Genomic DNA, 25,508 nt, shown 5'->3' on the forward strand with positions numbered 1-25,508 from the left:
TCCGACAATTCCATCCAGGCCAGGTGTTTTTTTTTTTAAAAGGAAGTTTCTGATATATCATAAATGAGGGCACAAGGGTTGTACAACCAGATACATTCAAGGAGGACCAATCGACAAAAAAGATAAGTCCCCCTATCATATGGAAAGACAAAAAGAAAGAAAAAAACGAATAGGAGAAGTAAAGCAACATGCAGATTGCCCAAGCCAACTCTATCTAGGAACATGAAGCCTCTCACAGGCGACAGAAGGTTTTTAGCTTCTCGGAAAAAGAGATCCATCTGGCCTTCGCTCCCTAAACGCACCAGACCATCGGCCATAGAGTTGGCCTCCCTAGGAGTATGGGAAATGAAGATCTCCATGTTGTTCCTGAATGAATCAATTCTCGCTTTCATGAATCAATTCTCGCTTTCCAGTACCATATGTTCCAAGAGGTAGTGTTAGAATTGGAAAGGAGCTTTACCATCGAGCTAGAATTGATAACGACTTCCACTTCCTCATAGCCCAAAGACTTGTATTGGATTAGGTTGTCTAGGATGGCTTTAATTTCTACCTTGGAGTTAGTACCGAACTCGTACTCCTTAGAGAAAGTGAAGAGGAATTCCCCTTTGTGGTTTCTACCTACCCCACCTCCTCCTGAAAGGCCTAGGATGCCTCTTGCCGAGCCATCGACATTGAGTTTAATCCAGCCTTGCTGGGGCCTGGACCATCTGATGATAACAATGTTAGAAGTATTAAAAGGCTTCATTTTGATTCCCAATTCGGTAAGAGGAAGAAGCCAGTTCCTTTTCAGGGAAGTCAGGAGGGGCAAAAGAGGACTGATAAGGTTGATCTAGGAATTGACACCACCAATGACCGCAGAGACTTGCACCTGGCGGTTATCAAATCTAGCATTATTTCTGGCTTTCCACAATTCCCAAAGATGAAGGAGGGGATGAAACCTTTGAGGAGGAGAATATTGTTCAAGAAGGGAGAAGCTGACCACCACTGGAACGCTCTATCAACAGCTAAAGAGAGAGGTTGCACTCAAACTCTGAAAATATTGGTGAAGAAATTCCAGAATTATGACATCGTGTCGCTAGTGGAAAAAATGTGGTCAATGGATTCGATATATGCCTTTTTTTTGGGGGAGGGGGGGTTGGGCAGTAACCGCATTTGGAGGAAATAACAATGCCTTTGGTCTGGAGCCTTTCATCGACTCGAACCGCTCTGTTAATGATTTTCCAGGCCAGGAGTGATATTTCGGGAGGAATATTTCTATGCCAAACCCACCTCTCCCAGGCCTTATGTGTTGCCCTTGATCTCAAGCTATGCCAGGCCAGGCCCACAACCAGTTCACCATTAGCTAAATCCGTCCAGGTGCGTCTGTCTTCAGAGAGAGTAGTACGAATACCCTCGGAAGAGATTTGATCAATAGCTGCCGGTGAAGAACCTGATGAATTATGGAAGGGGAGATCTAACTGTTGGGGCCTATCATGTCCGATACCTTTACAGGTTGAGTAGGCATTGCAACGTGCTGGATTCTCCAATCTTTCAGTGGCCCGAGATCAGTCCAAACATCATCCCAGAAGTTTACATCCCCATTTCCTATCAACCATCGAGTTTTGGCAGCGGCTAAAGGGCTGATTTTGTAATTTTTTTCCTCGAAAGGTGAAGCATAGGCTGCCCGAGATGAAACAATAATTGATTGGAAGTCTCCCGAGTACTTAACCCTAATGAAGTTACTCCAGCAGCTTCCCTTGCTTTTGAAATTGGTCGTCCAGGCCATCTTCATCCGAAAACCTGTCATAAATGATTTGAGCACCTTAGCCCCACTCCCCCTTCAGATTTTGAAAGAGCGATCCTTTTCCAGCTCAGCCAGTTGCACTTCTTCCTAACACCTTCCCAGCCCCAAAAGAAATCAGAGAAAGTTTTTTCAAGATCCAACAAAACACTGAGAGGAACCTCCGAGGCAACAAGCATGTCGACCGACGCACTAGCTAGAACATGATTGATAAGGATTAAACGACCGGCTTTCTATCCCGCTCTTCTAACCTGTGATTCTGATATAGATTTTCTCAATCAAATTCTAGAAGGAAACTTTTTTTATAAATCCCTTTGAAGATAAGGATCCCTAGATATGTGAAAGGCGCGGTTGCCCTATTGAAGCCTAGGATGTCCTTGATGGATCTAATTCGATTCTCCACGGTCCCCCCCAGGGGCTATGAAGAAGCTCTTACGATGATTGATCTTTTGGCCTGAAGCGATCTCATAATCCGAAAGGAATTTGACGATGTTTTTCAGGGATCTACAATTCCCACTATTAAAGAGAATCGTATCATCGGTGAAGAGAAGATGTGAGATGTGAGGGCAACTTGAACGGGTCGTGTAAGGTTGACAACCTCCTCTTGTCATAAGAAGATTGAAACCCCGACCAAGAACCTCAGTTGTAAGGATAAACAGAGCTAGAGAGATCAGATCCCCCTGACGGAGACCCCTTGAGGACTTGAAGAAGCCAGCTGCCTCACCATTTATGAGAACTGAGAACCAAGATTTTGCCCAACATTTCTCGACTGTTGTGATCCAGTTCCTATCGAAACCAAATTTGGCAAGAACATCTTTTAGGAAGGCCCAATTTTATCTGTCGTATGCCTTCTCCATGTTCGGTTTTAAGAGGATATTGTCCCCTCTCACTTTTCTGTTGATGTCCCAAAACACTTCCTGGACAAGAGTGCGACTTTCCGCTATTGAACTGCCCTACACAAAAGCACCTTGTTCCATGGACACTAGATTTGGGAGAATACGACCCAACTTAAAAGCAATAATTTTGGATAGGATTTTGTATAAGTAGTTGCACAGGCTGATTGGCCTAAAATTAGAAAAAGATTTTGGGGGACTTATCTTGGGAATGAAAGTTGAAGAAGAATGAGGCAGCATTAAGGAGGTCATGGCTCATCGTATCCTAACAAATCTGAAAGAAGGCCCTTGAAAATCTATCGGGCCTTGGCGCTCCATCAGGTGAAAGGGCTTTAACCGCATCATGGACTTCGTCTAGGGAGGGTTCCATGAGTAGCTACCGATTGTCTTCTTCGGTAACCAGTTTTGGGAAAACATCCAGTAACTAACTTGAACTGAGATGTGAGACATCTTGAAGAAGGTTGTGGTAGTTGTCAACGGCAGCCTGTTTGATATCTGCGTTATCCATTAAGATGGAGCCATCTTCCTACTGAATTTTTAGATTTCTAAATCTTCTAACTTTGCTAGCCACTGTTGCATGGAAGAATTTTGTATTTCGATCCCCTTCTTGCAGCCAGTGGGCTCGCAATTTCTATTTTGAGAACGTTTCTTCATAAAGTTGCAGGTGGGACATTTTAGCTCTGGCTAACTATAACTCCTACTGCAGACTTAGGTTAGTCGAGCCTAGCGTAGCGTTTTCCAGGCACTGAATATCAGATTTAAGAAGCTGTGGGTTTTGAAATACGTTGCCGAAAACATCCCTATTCCACTCCTTTAGCACAAATTTCACGTTCCTGAGTTTGTCGAGAAGGACCTGCGGTGGGTCACCGATACTTTCAGCTTCCCAAGCGTTCCTGATAAGGACTTGGAACCGCTCATGAAGGGACCACATCCTTTGGAAGCGGAAGGGTTTTGGAATTGAAGGAAGAGGTTATGGGAAAAGTAATATCGATGGGACATGGTACGAATTAAGTCTAGGTAAATGGTTAGCTTCGAATGTAAGGAAGGATTGGAACCATCGGCTATTGCAGCACTCTCTATCCAATCTGGCCCAAGCTCTGGGTTGGCTCGTCTAACTGTTGCACCATGTGATTATGTTTCCTATATAGAGGGCATCTTGAAGGCCTGCATTATTGAGTCCCTCTTCAAATTCCGCCGAGCTTCGCGCATCGAATGAGGAAGAACCTGATCTTTCTAAGCTGGATAGGACTACATTGAAATCACCACATGCAGCCCATGGAGACACACACCCTGTACCCAGCTAAACCATTCCATCCCAAAGCTGCCTTCTCAGAAATTTGGAGCATTTAGCGTATACACAGGAAATAATGACCTTTTTCGGAGTAGATTGGGCCCACCTCGATGGTTAGCATTTGACTCGAAGCAGCTACTATCTTTGTGGAGAGATTAGGTGCCGTGAATACCCATACTTTTCCTCCTTGGACAGCATTAGAATAGGAGGAATGGAATCCCAACTTCAGGCCGATACGAGTTCTTTTCTCATCACACAACATAGGCTCTAGGATCGCTATGACTGCTGGGTGGAATTGCCTAATGAGCCTCTTGAGGGTCCAGATTGTGGGAGAGTTTCCAACTCCCCGAGCATTCCAGATGAGGATCTTATCCATGTGAGCATTGGTTGGTTTTCACGCCCTGACATTTCAGTCTTCTAAGTCTCCCATACCAGTTGGCTTCTAGGGCCCCCTTGGACAGAATTTTCTTTATTTTCTCTTAAACTTTGGCAATAAGTACAGGAACATCTAATCTAGACTTAACGAGGTTGGGGTTAAGATCAAGTGAGGGATCAACGAGATATGGCAGATTGCTGTTGGGGTTGGTTGGGTTTGGGCTAGGTGTTGCTTCACTTCTTAGAGTTCGTCAGCAGAGCTCTCTTCAGGGGAAACCTGCATCCTACTCTCTATCGGTTACAGGAACTGTTCCGCTAGCCTGAGATTAAGAAAAACGTTCCTGAATACCTCTCTATTCCAATCCTTAAGCGATTGCTTAACCTTTCCTAGCTTAAGCAGCATGTTAATCATAGGTTGTTATGACTCTTCTCCCTCCCACATCTCCTTAACCACTTGAAAGAAAGCTTCATGCTAGAACAACATTCTTTTGAAGCAGAAAGGCTTGGTCACAATGGGGCAGGAACGGGGAAAGCCCAGCAATAGAGGGGCATGGTCTGAGCTTATCCTCGACAAGTGCTCCACCTTAAAGTGAGGAAAAAGCATTATCTAGTTGTCATTGCAATGAACTCTGTCAAGCCTAGCCTAGTCCCGGGCATTCCCTTCTTAGTTATTGCTCCAGGTAAACTTGTTACCTGAGAATCCTGCATCCAGCAATCCTGTGTTGTTGATGGCTTTAGCAAACTCGGAGGAGTTGCCAGTTTCATGATATATGTTGCTTCATCTTTCTGAGCTATCCACCACCGCATTGAAGTCTCCACCTACTACCCATGACCCTGGAGAGATTCTGCTTGTGGCGGCCAGCTCTTTCCATAGACGCCTCCACTGAATTTTAGGGCACTTTGCATGGACAATGGAGAGCAGAAATGACTCTTGGGAGTTCTACACAAACTCAGAGAGTTATCATTTATTTTGACATTGTTGCTAGCGAAACAGTTATGTGACTATTGAAAAAAACTCATATTTTCCCCCCCGCCTCGTCATTGGAGAGTGAGGAGTGGAAGCCAAGTTTTAAACCTATGCCCACTCTTCTTTCCTCCCTGATCATAGGCTCTAGAATGGCTACAGTCCACGGGTTATAATTTCTAATCAGCCTCTTGGTTGTCCTGATGGTAGGCGCATTGCCTACACCTCGAGCATTCCACACTAACGCAGTATCCATCCGCAACACTTCCTGGGTTCACGACCCTTCTCCTTAACCTTCTCAATCTTCCTTGTCAATCTTCCAGGCCTTCTCCCTTAGTAGACTTGTCAACCATCTTTCCTACAGCTAGCTCAAGCCTTGCTTGATGGGATATGGTGAACCGGATATCCTCGCCTATGTTACTATCTTTCCCTTGATGCAGGGCTTGTGGAGCCCTGAATTGGTTCCACATTAGTGGCATTAAGGTGGGCCTTTCTGAACCCAGCGCTTCCTTGACCGAGCTCTCTTGGGCCTAGTCCCCTTGGGACACACTCGCATCATCTACATTTCTGAATTGTTGACCCACACCCTTCGTTTCTTCGTCAAAGTATGGGGATAGATTGACTGACAGCACCAACCCTTTGTCAGGGACTAACTTCTCAATAGGGGAAGGATGGGGAGAAAGAAATGAGTCCTTATCCTACAAGAGAGGCACAAAGGATTAAGTAGGAGAGGCCCACTAGTCGATCTTCTCACTAAATCTTATAAAAATAAACAAGGAACACACTACAAAATCCACTATGAATTTAAACTTTACAAGTACAAGGCTTAAAAGGAAATATATAATATAGAAGGGAAGGAAGGGTCTACAATAGGTCCTCAGCTCGCGCCAATCCAATCCACAACTCCTCCGCTACTGCGCTGACCTAGGGTCTCCTGCACGCATCAATCGTGTATAAGCTTATAGAACACTTAGAGGGTGGTGAGGGTGTGTGACAATGGTGCTCAGAATAAATAAGAGGATGCAGGAGGAAACATGAATGATACTAATGTCACTAGCCGTACTGAGGCTAAGTTGTGAATGCAGCAAGCCGTACCAAGGCTATGTAATGTAATACATGAGTACTGGGTGCCATACTGAGGCGATGAAATAGAAGGCTTATACAGCCGATGAAAATGCAATGCGAAGTAATCCCAGTGCTCATATCCAATCCACATATCAAGTACAGTTCCATCATAAGGAATCCACCGGGGTTAAGTACACTGGAGGATGACTGCCGCTCTACAAGACCCACACAGTCAAACAAGCATAGGAGACCTCACTACCTGCTTGTGGACAGCTAATCACCAGTGAGGCTCGACGGTAGCGGACCCATTCATGAGCTGGTCAAACTCAACCTAGTCATTGCCCTCTCTCTCAAGCGGGTAAGGCCACACCCCATCCCAACTGACCTCGCAACAGTGAGAGTCACGGCCTAATGGTATAAAGGTACTCGTACACTCATGTTTTCCACTCGGTCTCGGCGTTGAGGCGTTCCCTCGGTACCGTGGAAGTTTAGGAGCTTTCACCCAAGGATATCCTATGCACCTCAAATGCTCAAGAATTATTTCCGGTGTCCACACACGGCCATCCACGATATCTCTGTGGAGGCTATAGCCCTGATGAAGCAAGGGCGAAAATCCACATGTTATGCAATGTCGGATGCATGAATCACACAATCATCCATGCATCAATCCCAAGCATCCACATGCTCAAGAGGGTAAACTTCATCCCTTGGGGAGATACCAACATGTCCTACACAAAGGCACAGCAATGGCCAATCATACCTCAACCAAGCATGCATATGATATGATGTGTATGGGAGTGGGTCATGAAGATGAATAAGGATGCCAATGAGGTGAATGAGAAGATGTACTCTCTACCTAATCATGAAGGGTCTAGATACTTAATCAATTCCTCATAAGGAATACAACCTCTAGTTGGGGCCCATTTACCTGAGGTAGCCCATGAGACTAAGCATATAAAGCTAAGGCCTAGATAATATGGAAACGGGCCTAGCAAGGGACTAAGGTGGGCATTCAACCACACTTAGCAACTAATGGACCTAGAGGGGTGCAAATAGGGACTTTCAACCACCATTGCCCCAAGGCATCTAATCCACAAACCACACAAACATAATGCCCAAGGTCCATATCCAAACCATATGCAGATAGGTCCCACAAAAGGCATAAGGAAGTAGGCCCAATACTACCGCTAACAATCATGACCCAAGGAGGGAAATCAAGGCCCAAAGCCCAAGTCCCATTGGCCACAAGACCCATACATTTATGTGAACTTAAGGGGCAGCCCATGGGCCAAATACATGGCCCAAAAATAAGTCTAAGTTGGGTGGAATGGGTCCCTTTACATCAGCCTAAAAACTAGCACATTTAAGTAGGCCACCAAGAGCCTAAAACCACCTTTATCTAGCCCACAAGTCCATCCAAATGGTGGAAATCAGTGCAACATATGGCTAAGTCAAGGTGGGACGTTCCAGTCCACTCTGGGCTCACTAGGAAGTCCCAAAACTCTGGTCATACTTGGGCCCACAAGGACCATAAAAGGGGTAGACAAACTATGCACTATTCAAGCCCAAAAAGGGCACTAATCAAGCCCAAAATATTACCAAAATAGGTGTGCATCATGCACCCTAGCTTTCTCAATAAGGTGAGCCCCACATCTCATACAATTAAGTCCAAAACAATATTCATTTGGGCCCTTACTGAATTTTCAGTCCATCAACAATTTGGGCCTGCTGAAGCTCAGATACTTGTTAAAACATGTGGAAAATATTTCCATAAGGGCCAACAATATTTACAAGGGGGCCCCACAGATGGAGAAAGAGCGTGGTACACACAAAACAAGTGGGCCTGTTGCTGGGCTGTAGGCCCAGGAGCAGCCCATGGCCTGGGCGTCCTGGCCCATACACACATCAAAGTGGGCTCCACACATCCTTGAGGTGGCCCCACATGGGATGTCCACCTGGGGTGGTCTCGCAATCCATGTGGGCCACCACAGAGGGGGGAACAGCGTGGACACAAAGCATACATCATGGTGGGCTAGCCCATGAACGGTCCACCATGCTGGACGTCCAGTAGGGGATGCTGGTCCAGCTTGTTGGCCCCGCATACATGGTCCACATGGACCCTAGATACATCAGAGGTGGGCCCTAGTAAACATACACAAGTCCAGCTAGGCTGGGGCCCAAAATCAGCTACAACTTAAGAGGATAGCATGGTAGCAGAAAATTCCAGTAATGTATGTTACTGTACCAACTTTGGGCACTCCAATGGAGTGGGTCCAGGGCCTCTAAAAATATGAAAATTTAAGGCCAAGGTCCTTCATCATGTATAAAATAAGAGAAAGTCTATAAAGACGGCCCACCATCAAAGAAAATATTTTTAAATTATAGTTTTATGTGAGACAATGTTGCTAGAATTTACAACAAAGAAATCCAGCAACACACCCATATTGGCCTACTCTTTTGGAGACCCAAATGAGATCAGTTGAGGCTGAAATTTGGCATGCTTATAGGTGGGACATACACCTTCAAAAGTCATATATTACTTGGTATAAGACTCCCCACCAAAAGCTCAAAAATTTGGTCTCAAGTTGACCCAAAAATCTGTCCAAACAGTTCTGGACAACAACATATAACTGAAAAGAATTAAATACAAATATAATTTAAAATGGGATTTAATCTCAGAAAATCATGGGATGGACTGTCCCAGTGGGCCCCACAAACATTTAGACCTTCCCCAATAACAAAAACCCCTTACATGTGCCCTATTTAGGTGGATTTTTAGGGCCAAATGTCCAAGGTGGACTGTCATGAACGTCCAACCTCCATGGACGGTCTGAATTTTTGTTGGTCTGCAAGGTGGGCCACACACACATGATCAGAGGTTATCTATAAGGGAAAAACAAAGATCCGGCCACAAGAGAAGGGTCTCCACCAAATTGAGGCCCTTCCCTTCATCACACATGTGTGTGTGTGTGTGTGTGTGTGTGTGTATCCATTATACAATATACACAAGATATACATGAATCATATGATTCCTACTTGGGATCTATGGTGGAGATCCAATCTCCATCAAGGATCAAGGGTCTAGATGACCCAAGAATCCCTGATCAAAGGAAGAAATGGCCATGAAGGGGTTCATGGAGAATGACCCCTTGCATGTAACATGCATGTAATGTAGGATGGGCTTCAAGCCACATCCATGAATTCTTGGGGCCACCACCATCTCTTAATGGGCCCCACATACTCCAATCATGAAAAGAAAAGATGGAGAACATCCACAATACAAAGAAATCTGAAATAGAAAATACATGCAACCACCTCTAAGGATCCAATCTCCAAATTTACATCAACATGATCTCCATGCTCCAAGGAAGGGGATCCTAAGGTTGAGATGAGTTGTTGAAGGCTAGATTAGAGGGGATTTGAGAGAGAGGGGGCTAGAGAAATGGAGAGGGTGGGAACGTCCATGGGTTTGCTAGGAGGAGAGAAGAGAGAGTGAAAGAGAAAATGAGAGGGAAAGAAGGAGGGCTTGCTAGAAAAGAGAGAGAAATGATTACTTCTCTCTCCTTAGATAGACAAAACCATGATGAGGCTATGGTGATACAAACAATGTTGTAGGCTCATAGGTTTTCTAGGTGTAGGGTGTAGGCTTGCTAGAGATCATAAGCCTAGGGATGACATCATCACATGGGAAAGTGTGTGGTGTTAGGGTGGGGTCCACCATCACACACACATCAACAGTCCAAATCGAGCGTGGCCCATAACTTGTGATGTACACGTGGATTTCACGCATGAGACATGGCGTTAGAACCACGGCGCCGATGCGGATACAATGGCATAGGTTTCAGGTCGATCCGAGTCGGTTCAATGAGACTTAACTTAAGGATGACCGCAAATACTATTCGTAGGTCGCGGGTCACCGGGATTCAACTAGTAGGACCGCGTGACCTAAAGAAATGGCGTGCACACTTGGGTTAGGGTCTTACAGGTATCCCTTCCTTATGTCCTTTCATCAAGGTGGAGGTAAAGGATGTTTGTTTCCCCCCACTCTTGTGTGTCTCCTTTTCCAACGCACCTCGGGGTTCTACCTTGGCATTTCCTTGAGCAGTTGTAGGGCAAATGGCCAGGTTTTTTTCTATCTGGAATTTTGGCAAACACAGACAGGGCATTCCATCCGACTACCTATCCCTGATCGGAAGCTCCTTTCTACCCATGCCTTTATCCTCTCCGCATCTCCCTTCGTCATATCTTTCATTGGCCCCTCTGAATCCTTGGTCCAGCTCGACGTGTAGGTCTCAAGTTCGACAGACACTAGAAAAGTTTTTCCGGCAGTAACAAGCTTTTGCGTCCTCTTTATGTCAAACCAATGATGAATCTTGACCTTTCCTTGGGTGAACACCTGTAATATCCCATACCTAGTACTCGTATTGATCTGCATCACTCTACCATAGAAGTTCCCTAGGTCTTTGATTACCGTCTCCACCCAGGCGTGGGCAAGAATCCCAAATAAGCAGATCCAAGACCCCTCATCTCTTGGTGTAACTTCTGGAGACCTCGGTTCCACTGCCGCTAATCCCATGCACTGCTGAATGGAGAACTGTTAAGGTCTTGAGGACTATTAAGAAATGGGTATGGGATAGTCAAGCCACATCAATGGTCGAGGACTCAAACCTGGAGGATTTGATTTCTCCCATCAGATGCATTATCGAGACAGAACTGTCAGACGTTGTCCCCACTAGCCCTAATTGTAGCTCCTTGAGCTTCCTATTTACCGCCGCTGGATCTGCTATGGTAGCTCCCCCCACAGCTAAGTTTGCAAGAGGTTCCTCTGCTCGTCTCTGAGGATGCTCCATGGAATGGTCGTGGGTAAAGCCATCATCAAGGTCCTCATTGCTAGAGCTTGAATCATCTGGTGTAGCTCTACGATTCACCACTAGTAGTGCTCTACGAAAATTAGGTTTGTGTCGTACAACAACCAGGGGCAGTTGAGAATTGCCTTGGGCTCGAGGCGAAATCAGCATATTCGGAAGACGGTCGAGGGTTGCATGTAGCCCTTGCATAGTTAACTAATTCTCTCTGTGGAAAGCATCCATTCTTTTCAAAAGATAACATACTCCTAAATCATCATCCATGGGATTTTGATCCATACTTTCGTTGTTTTTCATTGGTTCGAGGGGAGTCCTCGCTTTGATACCAATTGACGCAGGGATGAATGTGATGAGGTCTATCACCGTCTTCCTCAAGGATAACTACTTCGAATCCATGAATCTTTTCTAGATTCCTCACAGAGACTTCTCGAATCTATGAGGAAAAAAACAAGAAAATAGAAATAATATTCTAAAAAATTCGTAAATTGATTGATGATTTGATTAAATGAGTTTACAACCCTTTAAATAGGGATACTAAGCCATGAAGAATTTTTGGAATTAAGTTACAACTAAAACTCCTAGAAATTGAGACTTACTATAAATAGTAAAATTATTATTTATATAGGGTTCTAATTCCTACTAGTGCGCATGGTTTTCGGCCAAAAATAGTAAGTGTCCTATTTGGCTTCACCACGTTGTTCTCCTAATTATTCTAAGAACTTTTCATGTTGGGCACAACTCCTAAAGCCCAATGGATGAAGAGTTATAATCAAACTAAAAACTTACTATAAATAGTAAAAATGAAATTAAAATAAGAATTTCACCATCGATCTGATGGTATTTCACATATTCAGCGTGCACAACTTGGTGGTTTGGGTGGCAAAAGTAGCTCATCCTACCCCAAAATCATATATGGTAAGTTTGATAGCTCATTTCGGTTTGTGAGGTATGTCCGTTTTAAGTTTAGACGGTCCGAATCACCTCCGTCTCTGATCGGGACTTTTTTGGTCTATCTTGGCCATGAAACTGTCCACAACCTGCTCTACTTTAGATAGTTAGTGGGGTGATAGCCTGTTTGTGGACTTAGTGGGAACCAAGCACACGGTGAGACAGTTGTGATTTGATTATTTGTTCATCATCTGGTGTGGGCCAAACTTCATTGTGAGATGACCAATAACATCACTTACCACTTAGTCAGAAAGCACCAAAGCCTTTCCTCTGAAACGTAGCATATAACTCTTGCCGCTCAATCTCTCATGTTTTGTTCTCTCGGGATTTAACCCTAATCTCATATTAATAAGGTTTATATAACCCCTATACAGAAGTAGAAATAAAACCACACACTTTATGCAAAAGTTGCACAAATTGTTAATCGAACGGTCAATCGATCGAATTAATTAGATTGTTGATTAAATCAAAAACCTTGTTTCAGCACCAAATTGAAGATACTCAATCAACAATCTCCACCATGGATTCAATCTTGCATCTCCACTATTTCAGGTTATTACTATATCTAAATTTCTTCATAGTAAAACCATCATCATCGCTTATCATGCACACTCTGTTCTCGTTCCTTCTTTGCTAAGCTTAGAGGAGTAGAGTAAAATGTAAAGTTCTCTGCACATTCATAAGTTGTCTGCCAGATTTTCACTAGTATGAATATTCTTAAGAGTAACACCATTTTCCACTAGCATCTGGCAAATAAAATAATGACGCACATGAATGTGTTTAGTCCAAGAATGGTACACTAAGTTCTTCACCAAATTGATCGCACTTTTGTTGTCGTAATGCACAGGCACAACTTTCTGTTGAAGCCCCAACTTATTCATAATTCCTTTTAACCAAATCACTTTATTGAATGCTTATGTCACCGTCATATACTCAACTTCGGCTGTGCAAAGTGTAACCATAGACTGAAATTTTTACATCCAATTGATCGCTCCATCCGCTAACACAAATGAGTAACCAGAAGTTGATCTTTTGTTATCCACATTATAACATGATTGACATCCACATAGCCTACTAGTTTCTCATCATATTTTTCGAATGTCAATACGTAGTCCATCATACCTCATATATAATGAAGTAGTCATTTCACTACCTCCTAGTATTGCTTGCTAAGGTTTAACATGTATCTACTCACAAAACTAGCAACATGTGAAATATCTGGTCTAGTACAAACTATGACATATATAAGACTATTGACCGCACTCGAGTAGGGCACACGAGACATATTGCTTATCTTCATCTAACATAGGACATTACTCCGAATAAAGTGAAAAGTGGGCAGAGTAGTGTGTGCTAACTGGTTTATCTATTTCAAGTCCAAACTTAACCAAGACCTTCTTAAGATACTCTTCCTAAGACAACCATAGTCTACTCCTTTCCCTATCTTTATGCAAGTCGATGTCAAGAATCCTTTTTACAGCCCTCAGATCTTTCATCTCAAATATCTTAGGAAGTAGTATAGTGACTATCTTATTCAATTTTTTCTAATCCTTTTTAATTTGATTTAGACTTATTTATCTTCGATCAGGCTTTTGAATCGCCTTGATCAGAGTAGTACTTTTATAGTTACAAATTTTACCTATTAAATTACTCCTGACCATTGCTATCCAATAGGGCTTTGTGGTTTGAATATCCTTAAAATTCATTATATTCAAACTAACCCATCTTAATATAAAATAAACACAAATTAGAGTATAGGGAACATCCTAACTTAGTTTCTAAGTTTTTATTTAACATATCAATGAATAGGGAACTTTAATTTTTAGTTTTCACATTCTTCATTATACACAGCAGTCAAATAAGGAATCCTAAGAGTACAATTTCTAATTCAAGGGAATCTACCAATTATTTAAAGGAGTATTGAGTGGGGAAGATAACCTATAGGTCACACTATTTTTTTTATTTTTTATTTTTAACTTCTCACTGATACCATTCTGTCACGCCCTGAAATTTAGATATAAAATGTGCACCCTTAGACCAGAGTTACGGTACATGACTTATACATTAGGTGTCTTAAAATCATATGTTCAAACTGTTTTCTAGAGGCTTAGTTAAATTGTAAACTACATTCACAATTCAAACATCTAGCAAGACTTCTCATATTCACTTATTCCAAGCATACACATATACCAACCACAAAAAAATATAAGCATTCAGATCACATGTTTATAACATTCACAAACACTAATCATGGTGCTGCATCCAACCCATTTGGGACTTTTTTAAAATATTAACTAACCAAGTACCTTAATAACAAAAATGTCATTCCGACAGGCTATTGATTCAACACATCTACTTCATCTTCTTCAAGATAGGACCATGGCCCTTGTGGATCATCCATTGGTTTACTTTTCTGTCTTAAAACTTTAGCAACTATTTCATTGTCCACTACATTTGTAAAGTTTTCCATCAATATAATGTTAGCTATCCAGGCCCAGTGATTGAAATCATCATGGTTCATGCACATCATAATTAAAATAGGGATGCATCAAGTAGGTTGATTAGTTCACTTGTTTGAGTTGGATTCCATCAACCCGTATCTCCCCTTCTAGGGTAGGCTTCCACCATCTTGGCAAGCTTCCACATATTGTGGGCATCTAGGGATGGTCCCTTAGGTCACTCGGTACAATAAGTACCTACAGGTCATCCAAGGAGTACCCAGGTATTTATCTCAGTTATGTAATGCATGGAATTTTGCTAATAAACTTTTCCCCTTTGGGATCTTCTATTTATCCCAGTTTTAGGTTTAGCTTAAGGTTATAGGTTTAGGTTTAGATTATAGGTTATAGGTTATATAACTTTAGGGAATTGCGAATAGGTTAAGGTTTAGGTTTGGGAAATCGGGTTCGGGTTCGGGATCGAGTTTAGGTTTAGGTTTTCAATTTAGGTTTAGGTTTAGGTTAGGGAGTTGAGATTAGGATTAGGTGTAGGTTTAGGTTTAGGGATTTAAGAATACATTTAGGTTTTAGGTTTAGGTTTAGGTTAGGAAGTTGAGATTAGGATTAGGTGTAGGTTTAGGTTTAGGGATTTGAGAATACATTTAGGTTTTAGGTTTAGGTTTAGGTTTTAGGTTTAGGTTATAGTATTGAGGGTCAAATATTGCATATTAGACCCCAGTTATTGCTTGGATTTACGAACATGATACCGTTTAATGGCCCGCTTTAATCATGTTTGTGATGCAGAGTGTATTTACGAGCATAGACTGAAAAGGAAGCTTAAAGCATAGATTTAACGCTTTGATGACACTAAAGGCAAGGAACGGACTCCACAGGACCAAGATCGACGGAATTACATGCCAGGGATTTGCGAAAATTGAGAAACTGAAGCTCAAGCGACCTGAAAGTCAGCCAGAATGCAGGATCATTGGGTTTCCATCATCTGTTCGACTCGAAACTTCATACATGGCTCGAAGACCAAAAACTAACCGTACACGTGAAATTTCAGCCATTGGATCCCTTTGGAAGTGGCCCAGCGGACAGATCAGCCCATAAATCAGTGATTTGGAGCCTGCCTGGTATCTGAAAATGCTTCAATTTTGTTCTCAACGCCTTAAATGGAGTGACACATCAAATGGACGAAGTGGATGTCTCACGAACATCACAGTGGACCCTACATATAAAGTGCATGTACATAGTGTACACGCATCGACCGTTCACCAGACAGTCAGCCCGGTCAAAGACGGGCTGACCCGTCTTCTTCTTATACAGGGACAGCGGACGGACGCTGTCCGCTCGTTTTTGGCTAGTGGGCTTTACTCATCATCTGGTTCGATGATCTGAACCGTTCATTGCATTAAGGGGGTAGTTAAAACCGTCACAAGCTCGCCTTTTGGTCGCATGCACGTGTACGCACGTGAATTGTTAGAGAACGCAGGATGAACGGCAGAAGAAAAATAGCAGTGGACTGCATCAAAACTAGATAAAAAACAAGTTCATTCTAACCAAAATTTTGAGAGGAATCTAATTAACGTGGTGGATTTCATCAAAAGCATCACTGTGGGGCCCACCAAACACGTCAGCATGATGACGTGCGAATGGCGTGCGTCCGTGAAAACTAGAATTTTCGGAGAGTTGCATGGCCTAAATCATGATATTTTCGACGATTTGAACCGTCCATAATGTAGAGGACCCAAGAAAGTCCTAAGGGACGGTGTTTCTTTGGAATTTGAGCGAGGAAAGTGGCGATTTTTTAAGCCCCAAACTTGGCTGCGAAAAAGCTTTCGCTGCACGTGCGATAGCTTTCCAAATCTGATTTTCACCACTCCAGCCACTCCAACAGCTCTAAAAAGAGTTCCAAAACGTGGAGGAGGGCATTTAATCTAGAAGGCAGCCAAACTTTTTGGACGTGGAAGAGAGAGAGTAGAAGATTTGTTTCATTTTCCTTTTCTTTTCCTTTTCTTTCTTCTTTTTGTTTAACAGAGATTTAGCCTAATCAAGTTTAGATCAGGCTAAACCTCTTAGCTAGGGCTAAGAGGTGAAGCTTGTAGTCTGATGGGGGAATCTTTCGCTTGTGCTTTTTGTTTATACTGAACTGATGTGGATTTTAGTTTATTAATGGGAATATTTTTAGTTTTTAATGGTATGTTGTGATTGAAATTACAATGGGTCTGCGATAGTTTTGAGCATATTCCTATCCTTTTTTATGTTTATGACGTCAGGAAGCTCTGTTATTCACCATCGTCTCCTGGGCATGGTCGGATGACGATACCCTTCCTAACCTTCATGCATTGTTGATTGGTTGGTAGTTAGTTTAATTCTGTTGTTTGCTTTGTTTCCTGGGCATGGTTTGGTGACGGAATCCATTCTAATTCATATACCTTTCATCTCTTAAAAATTATATCAAATAAGTTCAGTTTAATTTCCATGATTCTTAAAGCAGGCATAAGATCTCCTTAATCTCTACAAGTGGATCCTTTGAATCCCTAATTTCTTTTTCTTGAATCTCTTAAGTTTTAGATAATTATTTCACCATTATTCTTCAATTTATAATCGATTTAGATTTCATCTTAGTTTAGTTCTAACTCTACTTAGTTTCAGATTACGTACAGGTATCAGTCCCTTGGGATTCGACCTCGGTCTCACCGAGTTTATTACTACATCACAACCCTATACTTGGGGAGTGAACATATAGGTTTAGGTTTAGGTTTAGGTTAATGTTAGGTTATAGGTTATAAGTTATAGGTTAAGGTTTAGGTTATAGGTTTTGGTTTAGGTTAAGGTTATAGGTTTAGGTTTAGGTTAAGGTTTAGGTTTAGGTTATAGCTTTAGGTTAAGGTTTAGGTTTAGGTTATAGGTTATATGTTAAAGGTATAGCTTTTGGGAATTGAGAATAGTTTAAGGTTTAGGTTTAGGAAATCGGGTTCGAGTTCGGGATTGGGTTTAAGTTTGGGTTTTCAAGTTTAGGTTTAGGTTTAGGTTAAGGAGTTGAGATTAGGATTAGGTGTAGGTTTAGTTTTAGGGATTTGAGAATACATTTAGGTTTAAGGTTTAGGTTATAGGTTTAGGTTATAAGTTTAGGTTTAGGTTAAGGTTTGGTTATAGGTTATAAGTTTAGGTTATAGGTTATAGGTTATAGGTTATAGGTTATATGTTAAGGTTTAGGTTATAGGTTTTGGTTTAGGTTAAGGTTATAGGTTTAGGTTTAGGTTTAGGTTATAGGCTTAGGTTAGGTTTAGGTTTAGGTTATATGTTTAGGTTAAGGTTTAGGATTTGGGTTTGGGTTCGGGTTTAGGTTATAGGTTTTGGTTTAGGTTATAGGTTATAGGTTTAGGTTTAGGTTATGGGTTTGGGGATTTGGGAATAGGTTTAAGTTATAAGTATAGGTTTAGGTTGGGTTATAGGTTAAGGTTTAGATTTAGGTTATAGCTTTTGAGATTTAAGAATAAGTTTAGGTTATAGGTTTTGGGATTTGAAAATAGGTTTAGGTTATAAGTTTAGGTTTAGGTTGGGTTATAGGTTAAGGTTTAGGTTTAGGTTATAAGTTTAGGTTTAGGTTGGGTTATAAGTTAAGGTTTAGGTTTAGGTTATAGGTTTAAGTTATAGGTTATAGGTTATATGTTTAGGTTAAGGTTTAGGGGTTTGGGTTCGGGTTTAGGTTATAGGTTTTGGTTTAGGTTATAGGTTATAGGTTTAGGTTTAGGTTATGGGTTTTGGGATTTAAGAATATGTTTAGGTTATAAGTATAGGTTTAGGTTGGGTTATTGGTTAAGGTTTAGGTTATAGGTATAGGTATAGGTTATAGGTATAGGTTTTGGGATTTGAGAATAGGTTTAGGTTTAGGTTATAAGTATAGGTTATAGGTTAAGGTTTAGGTTTAGAAAATCGGGTTCGGGTTCGGGATCGGGTTTAGGTTTTAGGTTATAGGTTATAAGTTAAGGTTTAGGTTATAGGTTAGGGTTTAGGTTATAGGTTAAGGTTTGAGTTATAAGTTATAAGTTATAAGTATAGGTTTAGGTTTAGGTTAAGGTCTAGGTATAGGTTATAGGGTTCGGGTTTGGGATCGGGTTTAGGTTTGGGTTTAGGTTTTAGGTTATAGGTTATAGGTTTAGGTTTGGGTTATAGGTTAAGGTTTAGGTTAGGTTTTAGATTAAGGTTTAGGTTAGGTTTTAGGTTAAGGTTATAAGTATAGATTATAGGTTTAGGTTTAGGTTATAGGTTATAAGTATAGGTTTATGTTTAAGTTAAGGTCTAGGTTTAGGTTATAGGTATAGGTTTTGGGATTTGAGAATAAGTTTAGGTTAAGGTTATAAGTATAGGTTATACGTTAAGGTTAAGGTTTAGGTTTAGGAAATCAGGTTCGGGTTCGGGATCGGGTTTAGGTTTTAGGTTATAGGTTATAGGTTTAGGTTAGGTATAGGTTTAGGTTATAGGTTATAGGTTATAGGTTTAGTTTATATGTTAAGGTTTGGGTTATAGGTCAAGGTTTAGGTTATAGGTTATAGGTTATAAGTATAGGTTTAGGTTTAGGTTAAGGTCTATGTTTAGGTTATAAGTATAGGTTCTGGGATTTGAGAATAGATTTAGGTTAAGGTTATAAGTATAGGTTATAGGTTAAGGTTATAGTTTAGGTTAAGGTTATAAGTATAGGTTATAGGTTTAGGTTTAGGTTTATGTTTAGGTTAAGGTTTAGGTTATAAGTTTTGATTTGAGGTTAGGTTTAAGTTATAGGTTATAGGTTATAGCTTTAGGGAATTGAGAATAGGTTTAGGGTGTGATTTAAATTAAGGGTTTGGTACCTGCAAATACAGCTATAAACACGGCCTGTCCAAATGGTTAGGCCCCTCTAATGCTGTCCATAGGAAATGGACAGCTTCGTCATGGTCATAACAGTGGTTCCCACCTTCTAGGGACCCCCGCTCATCCGGATAGCTCCGACGCACATCCGAGTCTGCTCCATTAATTCCAAGCAAATACATAAACACGACCTGTCCAAATGGCCAGGCCCCTCCAATGTTGTCCATATGAAATGGACAGCTTCATCATAGTCATAACAGCGGTTTTCACCTTCCAGGGACCCCTACTAAATATCCGGATAGCTCTGATGCACATCCGAGTCTGCTCCATCAATTTTTATGGAATTATGCATGTCCTGCTCATGAGCATGCCTAATATTTTCAATGCATGGGATTCAGCACAAATGTATGGGATTCAGCACAAATACCTTTTCATGATTCAAAGAAGGAAACTCGAGAGTTTTCCTTACCTTCCATTGTATGCTTCCAAGGTGCAGATGGCCCCTCAAACACACATACATCCTGGGAATCGCTTCTCAAAACTACAGACTATTTTGTTTTGAAACTCGTTCATCTCACCTGAAAACCTGTCACATAGTGAATAACTGTATCATCAAACCATGGGCCCTGGACCCAAGTAAAATGCATATCCTCGTGTAGAAGATCATGACGTTTAAATTGGAAGGGGTTCCATTTATTTGTATGAGAGATTCAATGCATATGTCTGCAAGTTACCGCCAGTAAACATGTTCTCATAAGTAGTAATTGACAGAGGGCCAATGATAGACTGGAACTAGTTTCTATTAAGAGCTTAGCATGGCTTCCCTTTCTATTTACCATGTCATGATACAGACTGTTCATCTAGAGGTACCACTGTAAATGGCCCAACATGGCAAAAATATCAGGAATCAGGGATCCACCCTCCATTAGAAGGTGAACTAGAAACTACCTTTCTGGAGCATCATTTCTAACAGAGTATAGACAATGTCATCTCTACTGAGTAAGTTTTTTGATGCAGCTTATCCATGGTGGAACCTAAATGAACGGTCCAGTTAATCATGTGGTGAGGTGGAATGTGCAAGCCTTTTGGCAATTTCTCTTTTATAAGGACATGCAGTGGAGAATGGATAAGATATAGAGGATTTCTAGGATCCTCAAATTACAGAATTTATAATAAACTCACTTTTTCAACATGTACAAGTGGGTCCCATGGATTATTGATCCAGACCATCTGTGTGTTGGGCCCCACTGGAAAGAAAATGTCCCAAAATTCCTCGACAGGACAATCCTAAACTTTCAATTTCTGGCCTAAAAATGGACGGCCAAGAAGAGAAATACAGCAACGGTCCACATTCGGCTCAAAAAATGCAAAAACTGATGGCTAAGATCTTACAATTCGGGCCTTCATGGTGGGGCTGAGCAGAACAATTGTCCAAATAATTGAACCATGGGCTCAGAAAATGCAAAAACTGATGGCACATGCTCTGAATGCTACATACACCTATCCTTTGTAGTATGTACAAGAAAAAGCAGAAAATATTGGTATTTTTATTAATCAGAGTGAGTGTAAACAATGGCTCCCTAAATAAAATGGAATATGCTATTTAAGGTATCAAAGACATTCCTCGCATGTATAGACATGTATGGAAAATGGAGGTTGATAAAGCAGAAATCTAGAATGACATTGTAAAAACAAAGACAACAGAAGGCTGAACATAAAAGAAATAAAAATTTACATGTTATAAATCAAAAGGCACCTAACAGATAGGAACAACCTATGAGAGGAAATTACCAACTCAAAGGATAAAAAAAGACTGTTCAACATCACATCTTCCTCTTGATATTACGTGCTTAAAGTTACAGTCAAGAAGAGTTTCTTATCCTTGACTTGAAAATTTGTACAAGTGGGGTTATGGTTTGGTAATCAGGAATGTTTATCCGAGGGATGTTATGAGGGCTAGTGTTATGCTTGAGAGGAAGGAGTATGCCATCATCTTAGCGTTCGATGTCAAAGTAACACCTGAGGCTTGGGAGCTTGCAGATGAGACTAGTGTGAAGATATTCATTGCCAATATTATCTATCACTTGTTTGATCAATTCAAGGCTTATATTGACAATCTTAAGGAAGAGAAGAAGAAGGAAGCTGCAGAAGATGCAGTCTTCCCTTGTGTTCTAAAGATTATGCCGAACTGCATTTTCAACAAAAAAGATCCAATTGTCTTGGGTGTTGATGTCCTTGAAGGGATTGTAAAGGTCGGCACTCCAATCTGTATTCCTTCAAGGGATTTTATCGATATTGGACGAATAGCTTTCATTGAGATTAACCACAAACAGGTTGATATAGCAAAGAAAGGCCAAAAGGTGGCCATAAAGATTGCTAGCACCAGCACCGAAGAACAACAGAACATGTATGGCAGACATTTTGAGATTGATGATGAGCTTGTTAGCCACATCTCGAGGAAATCTATCGACACACTTAAATCAAATTATCAGGACGACTTGTCTATTGAAGAGTAGAAGCTGGTAGTGAAACTGAAGACTCTCTTCAAGATACAGTAAGCTAGAAAAGAAAAGAAAAAGAAAAAAGAAAAAATAAGAAAAGGAAAGGAAAAAAGCAGAAAGCAGAGTGAAGAATAATTACGACGACCTGTCTATTGAAGAGTGGAAGCTGGTAGTGAAACTGAAGACTCTCTTCAAGATACAATAAGCTAGAAAAGAAAAGAAAAAGGAAAAAGAAAAAGCAAGAAAAGGAAAGGAAAAAAGCAAAAAGCAGAGTGAAGAATAATTACAATATGAAGTATTGATGAATAGGACTTGCACAAGAAACAATATATTAAGCAATATAAGGAAAATAGAAGATATAACTTTGAAATGAGACCAAGAGACTAGTTAGGAATCACTGGTTCAAAGGAAAGCTCACACAACTCATCAACACGACCAAGAATTGAGGCCATAGTCGAGGAAACTCAACCTTCGAAGTGCATAAATCAAGAGATGATATGTGAATGTTGTTACAATATGCACCTCTACCATGGCCAATTCCAATGCCAGGTAAATGAGAGAGCATGTGGTTTGGTCGGCAGACATATCATAGGACTTCTGCCAACCATTTAGAAGCACAACCCAAATTGCTACAAGAAAGATTAAGATAATGATGATAGTTTACATGGAAAGCCAACATTGAAGGTTAATACTAATATAAAAGCGACACCTGCTGGAATGTTTTCTTCACAGTACAAGAAAATATGCATGCAATTATATGAGAAGAAAACAAATTTTAAATAAAAAAATGAAAAGAATTTGAGAAGACAGTAGAAAACTTACAAAACAACAATATCTTGCATGAGTCCTATCACATTTTGTTAATGTATATCACACCATTTAGTCTCTAACTGTAGAAGCTGCTAAACAGAACTTTCAGCAAATGCATAGCAATATGTAGCTAAAACATTAGAAAAGAAAGTGTGGCAGAAAAATTAGTCTGAAAAGCTCAAAGATATTTTGATATGTAACAACCACCATATACAGGCATATGATTGTGAACAGAAATTTAGAGGACTCCAGGCATATCATTGATGCAATAGCCTGCAAGACAAACAGATTTCTTAAGATGAATGCTTCCAAAATGATATCCTTGTTGAATGACAACAACATCAAAACTTCTTTTTTAATTTTTCGTTTTATGAGAAGATAATAAAGAATGGAGAATAGAAAAGTCCAAGGATTTCATTTCACCATTCCTATAAAGATGACCATGAATAATACACGCAACTATGAACAACTTTATGAATCTATAACCTATTTCATGATGGGAGGGCGTACAACTGCAAAAGACAAAAGAAGCATCTCAATAGACAATAGTTGCAATTGTCCAGGAATCAGAAGCTAGTTTGGTCCATACAACCAGAGAATCAAATAACTCAGCTTTTTTACAAATCGATCCCAAATGGCAATGATGCCAAAATGGATCTTCTTCTTTTTTCCTTCTTTCTTTTCCTTTTATTTATTTATATATTTTTATTGGTAGTATAAGCATCTCATTAGCAGCAAACAAAAAGGAATTACACCAAAAAGTATAACAAGAAAGGGATGCCCCTTCTTTAAATTAATAAACAACACAACTTGACCCCAATCTAGGAATTGAAAGTTAACAAGAAAATACAAAGGAAGACCACATTCAGTTAAAAAGAATCCAAAGTGTTAGTTGGGATCCTCCAATCTCAGAGGATCTCTGAATTTGTGCTAGCTAACTATTTGATTTTTCTTTCTGCCTTAGCCTCTGCTAATTTTCCCTTCCAGACCTTATTAAGACCTTTGTATTCATACCTTCTGTCTCGAAAACTGAAATTACATAGCACAGTGAACCATACAATGTTTGATATGAACAACGAGTATCCAATCAAGTTTCAAGCCAACTAGGAGCAGTCCCCTTATCAGGTTTAAATTGGGGTTTAACCATAATCCTTCGTGAACTAAATGAACATAGTTGGATAAATGTATGAAGATGATTGAAATAGTAAAACTTTTTACTTTTTTTTTAAAATCCTGTATATATGCCGACTGAAAAGAACACTGACCTTCGTGCTGGATCCATTTTCACTTGAAGGTGGGGGTCATTTCTACACTTGTTCCATTAACAATACTTTTTGATGATTGGCTGGCAATAAGGGAATTGATGAGTGTGGAGCTGTGGCAATGAAAGGGGGAAAGTTTGTCATATTTCAATAAATGTGCATTCACACACCATGGACACAATATGTATTTATTCAGAGATTAACAATGCAATTGGATGCAATACCAAATTGAATTTAATTTATCAGTTCAATAAATCAGAAATGACTTTCTAATTGTTAGTGACTAGAGTTGAGCAGAATGTAATTGCAATTTGAAGGAACTACAACACCTTCTATTGTAGGAAATCTGTGAAAGAACAACACCTTCTATTTACTTGATAAATATCAAATGCAATCCACATCCATAAACAATATAACCCTGGCAGTAGTTTTTTAAAGAAAAATCAAACTAGCCAACAATAACAAAATATGTGAAAGGAAAATCAAATAGTTCTCCTCTTGGATGTGTTCCCACAGGGCATCATAGTTCGACTTTAGAGCTTTCTCCATGCTCTGGCTGAAGGCCACCTCTACTATGCTACCTTCTTTGTTAACAGGAAAAGCCACCAGAGCCATCATTTGCTTCTGTATTTCCTTTTGAATTTTTGTAGATATTTCTTTGTAGTATATCAGAAGATTTCATATTATTTAAAAAAAAAAAAAAACTAGCAAAAATTTCCACATGCTTCACAATAGAAAACTTGCTTTTAATCATCTCAAAAATGAATCACTCATTCAAACCAAGAGAAATGGACAAAATTTACAAATCCTCACGAGATCATGAAAAGAAAGTAGATAAATTCAACAAAAACCTCATAAGATCAGAGAAGAATCACAAGTGGAATTCAGAATCAGATCCCAAAATTCAAAATTCAAAAAACCAGAAAAAAAAAAGAATGAAAAGTAGATGTTCAAACTCACAATTCCCTTGCTCTCATAGTAATCATTCAACGCCCATTGATACTTGGACTGATACAAACCGAACCAGTTGGTCAAATACTCATCCACACTTGAATGAACTGCCGAAACCACATCAGAGCAAGGTCAAAACCCTGGAAACCTCCTCTGCCCAAAAACCCAACTAGCTATTATGCGACTGGTGGAGAAGCTGAGGCGGTGACGAGGGTAGGATGAAAGGGGTTTCGAAAACCCTAACACAGGGTGTGATCATTGATCAACGACGATTTTGTAGCGAACGGGGACTTTGAAAACCCTAGAGACAGAGAGAGGTTAGGAAACAGAGGGGCCTTGGGTTTTAGGAGAGGCGCGGGCGCGAGGGAGAGAGGGTTTGGGTTTTAGGAGAGGCGTGGGCGCGAAAAAGAGAGGGTTTGAGTTTTGGGAGAGGGGCGGGCGCGCGAGGGAGATGTGAGGGATTTGGGTTGGCAGATGGGCACGCGCGGGATTCTTTTGGGGAGAAGCGGGT

General features: G+C 40.6%; 2 protein-coding genes across 6 annotated transcripts in view; both read left to right on the forward strand.

Annotated features, from left to right (window-relative positions):
• LOC131223503 (disease resistance protein At4g27190-like) overlaps positions 1-25,508 on the forward strand; it is a 126,407-nt gene that overhangs the window by 7,047 nt on the left and 93,852 nt on the right. The window lies entirely within an intron of this gene.
• Positions 21,375-22,107, forward strand: LOC131223506 (uncharacterized). Its single transcript, XM_058218943.1, has one exon. The coding sequence runs from the start codon at positions 21,423-21,425 to the stop codon at positions 21,987-21,989; it is 567 nt and encodes a 188-aa protein (XP_058074926.1). The 5' UTR covers positions 21,375-21,422; the 3' UTR covers positions 21,990-22,107.

Source organism: Magnolia sinica, chromosome 13, assembly GCF_029962835.1.
Source record: "Magnolia sinica isolate HGM2019 chromosome 13, MsV1, whole genome shotgun sequence".
Classification (NCBI taxonomy): Eukaryota; Viridiplantae; Streptophyta; class Magnoliopsida; order Magnoliales; family Magnoliaceae; genus Magnolia; species Magnolia sinica.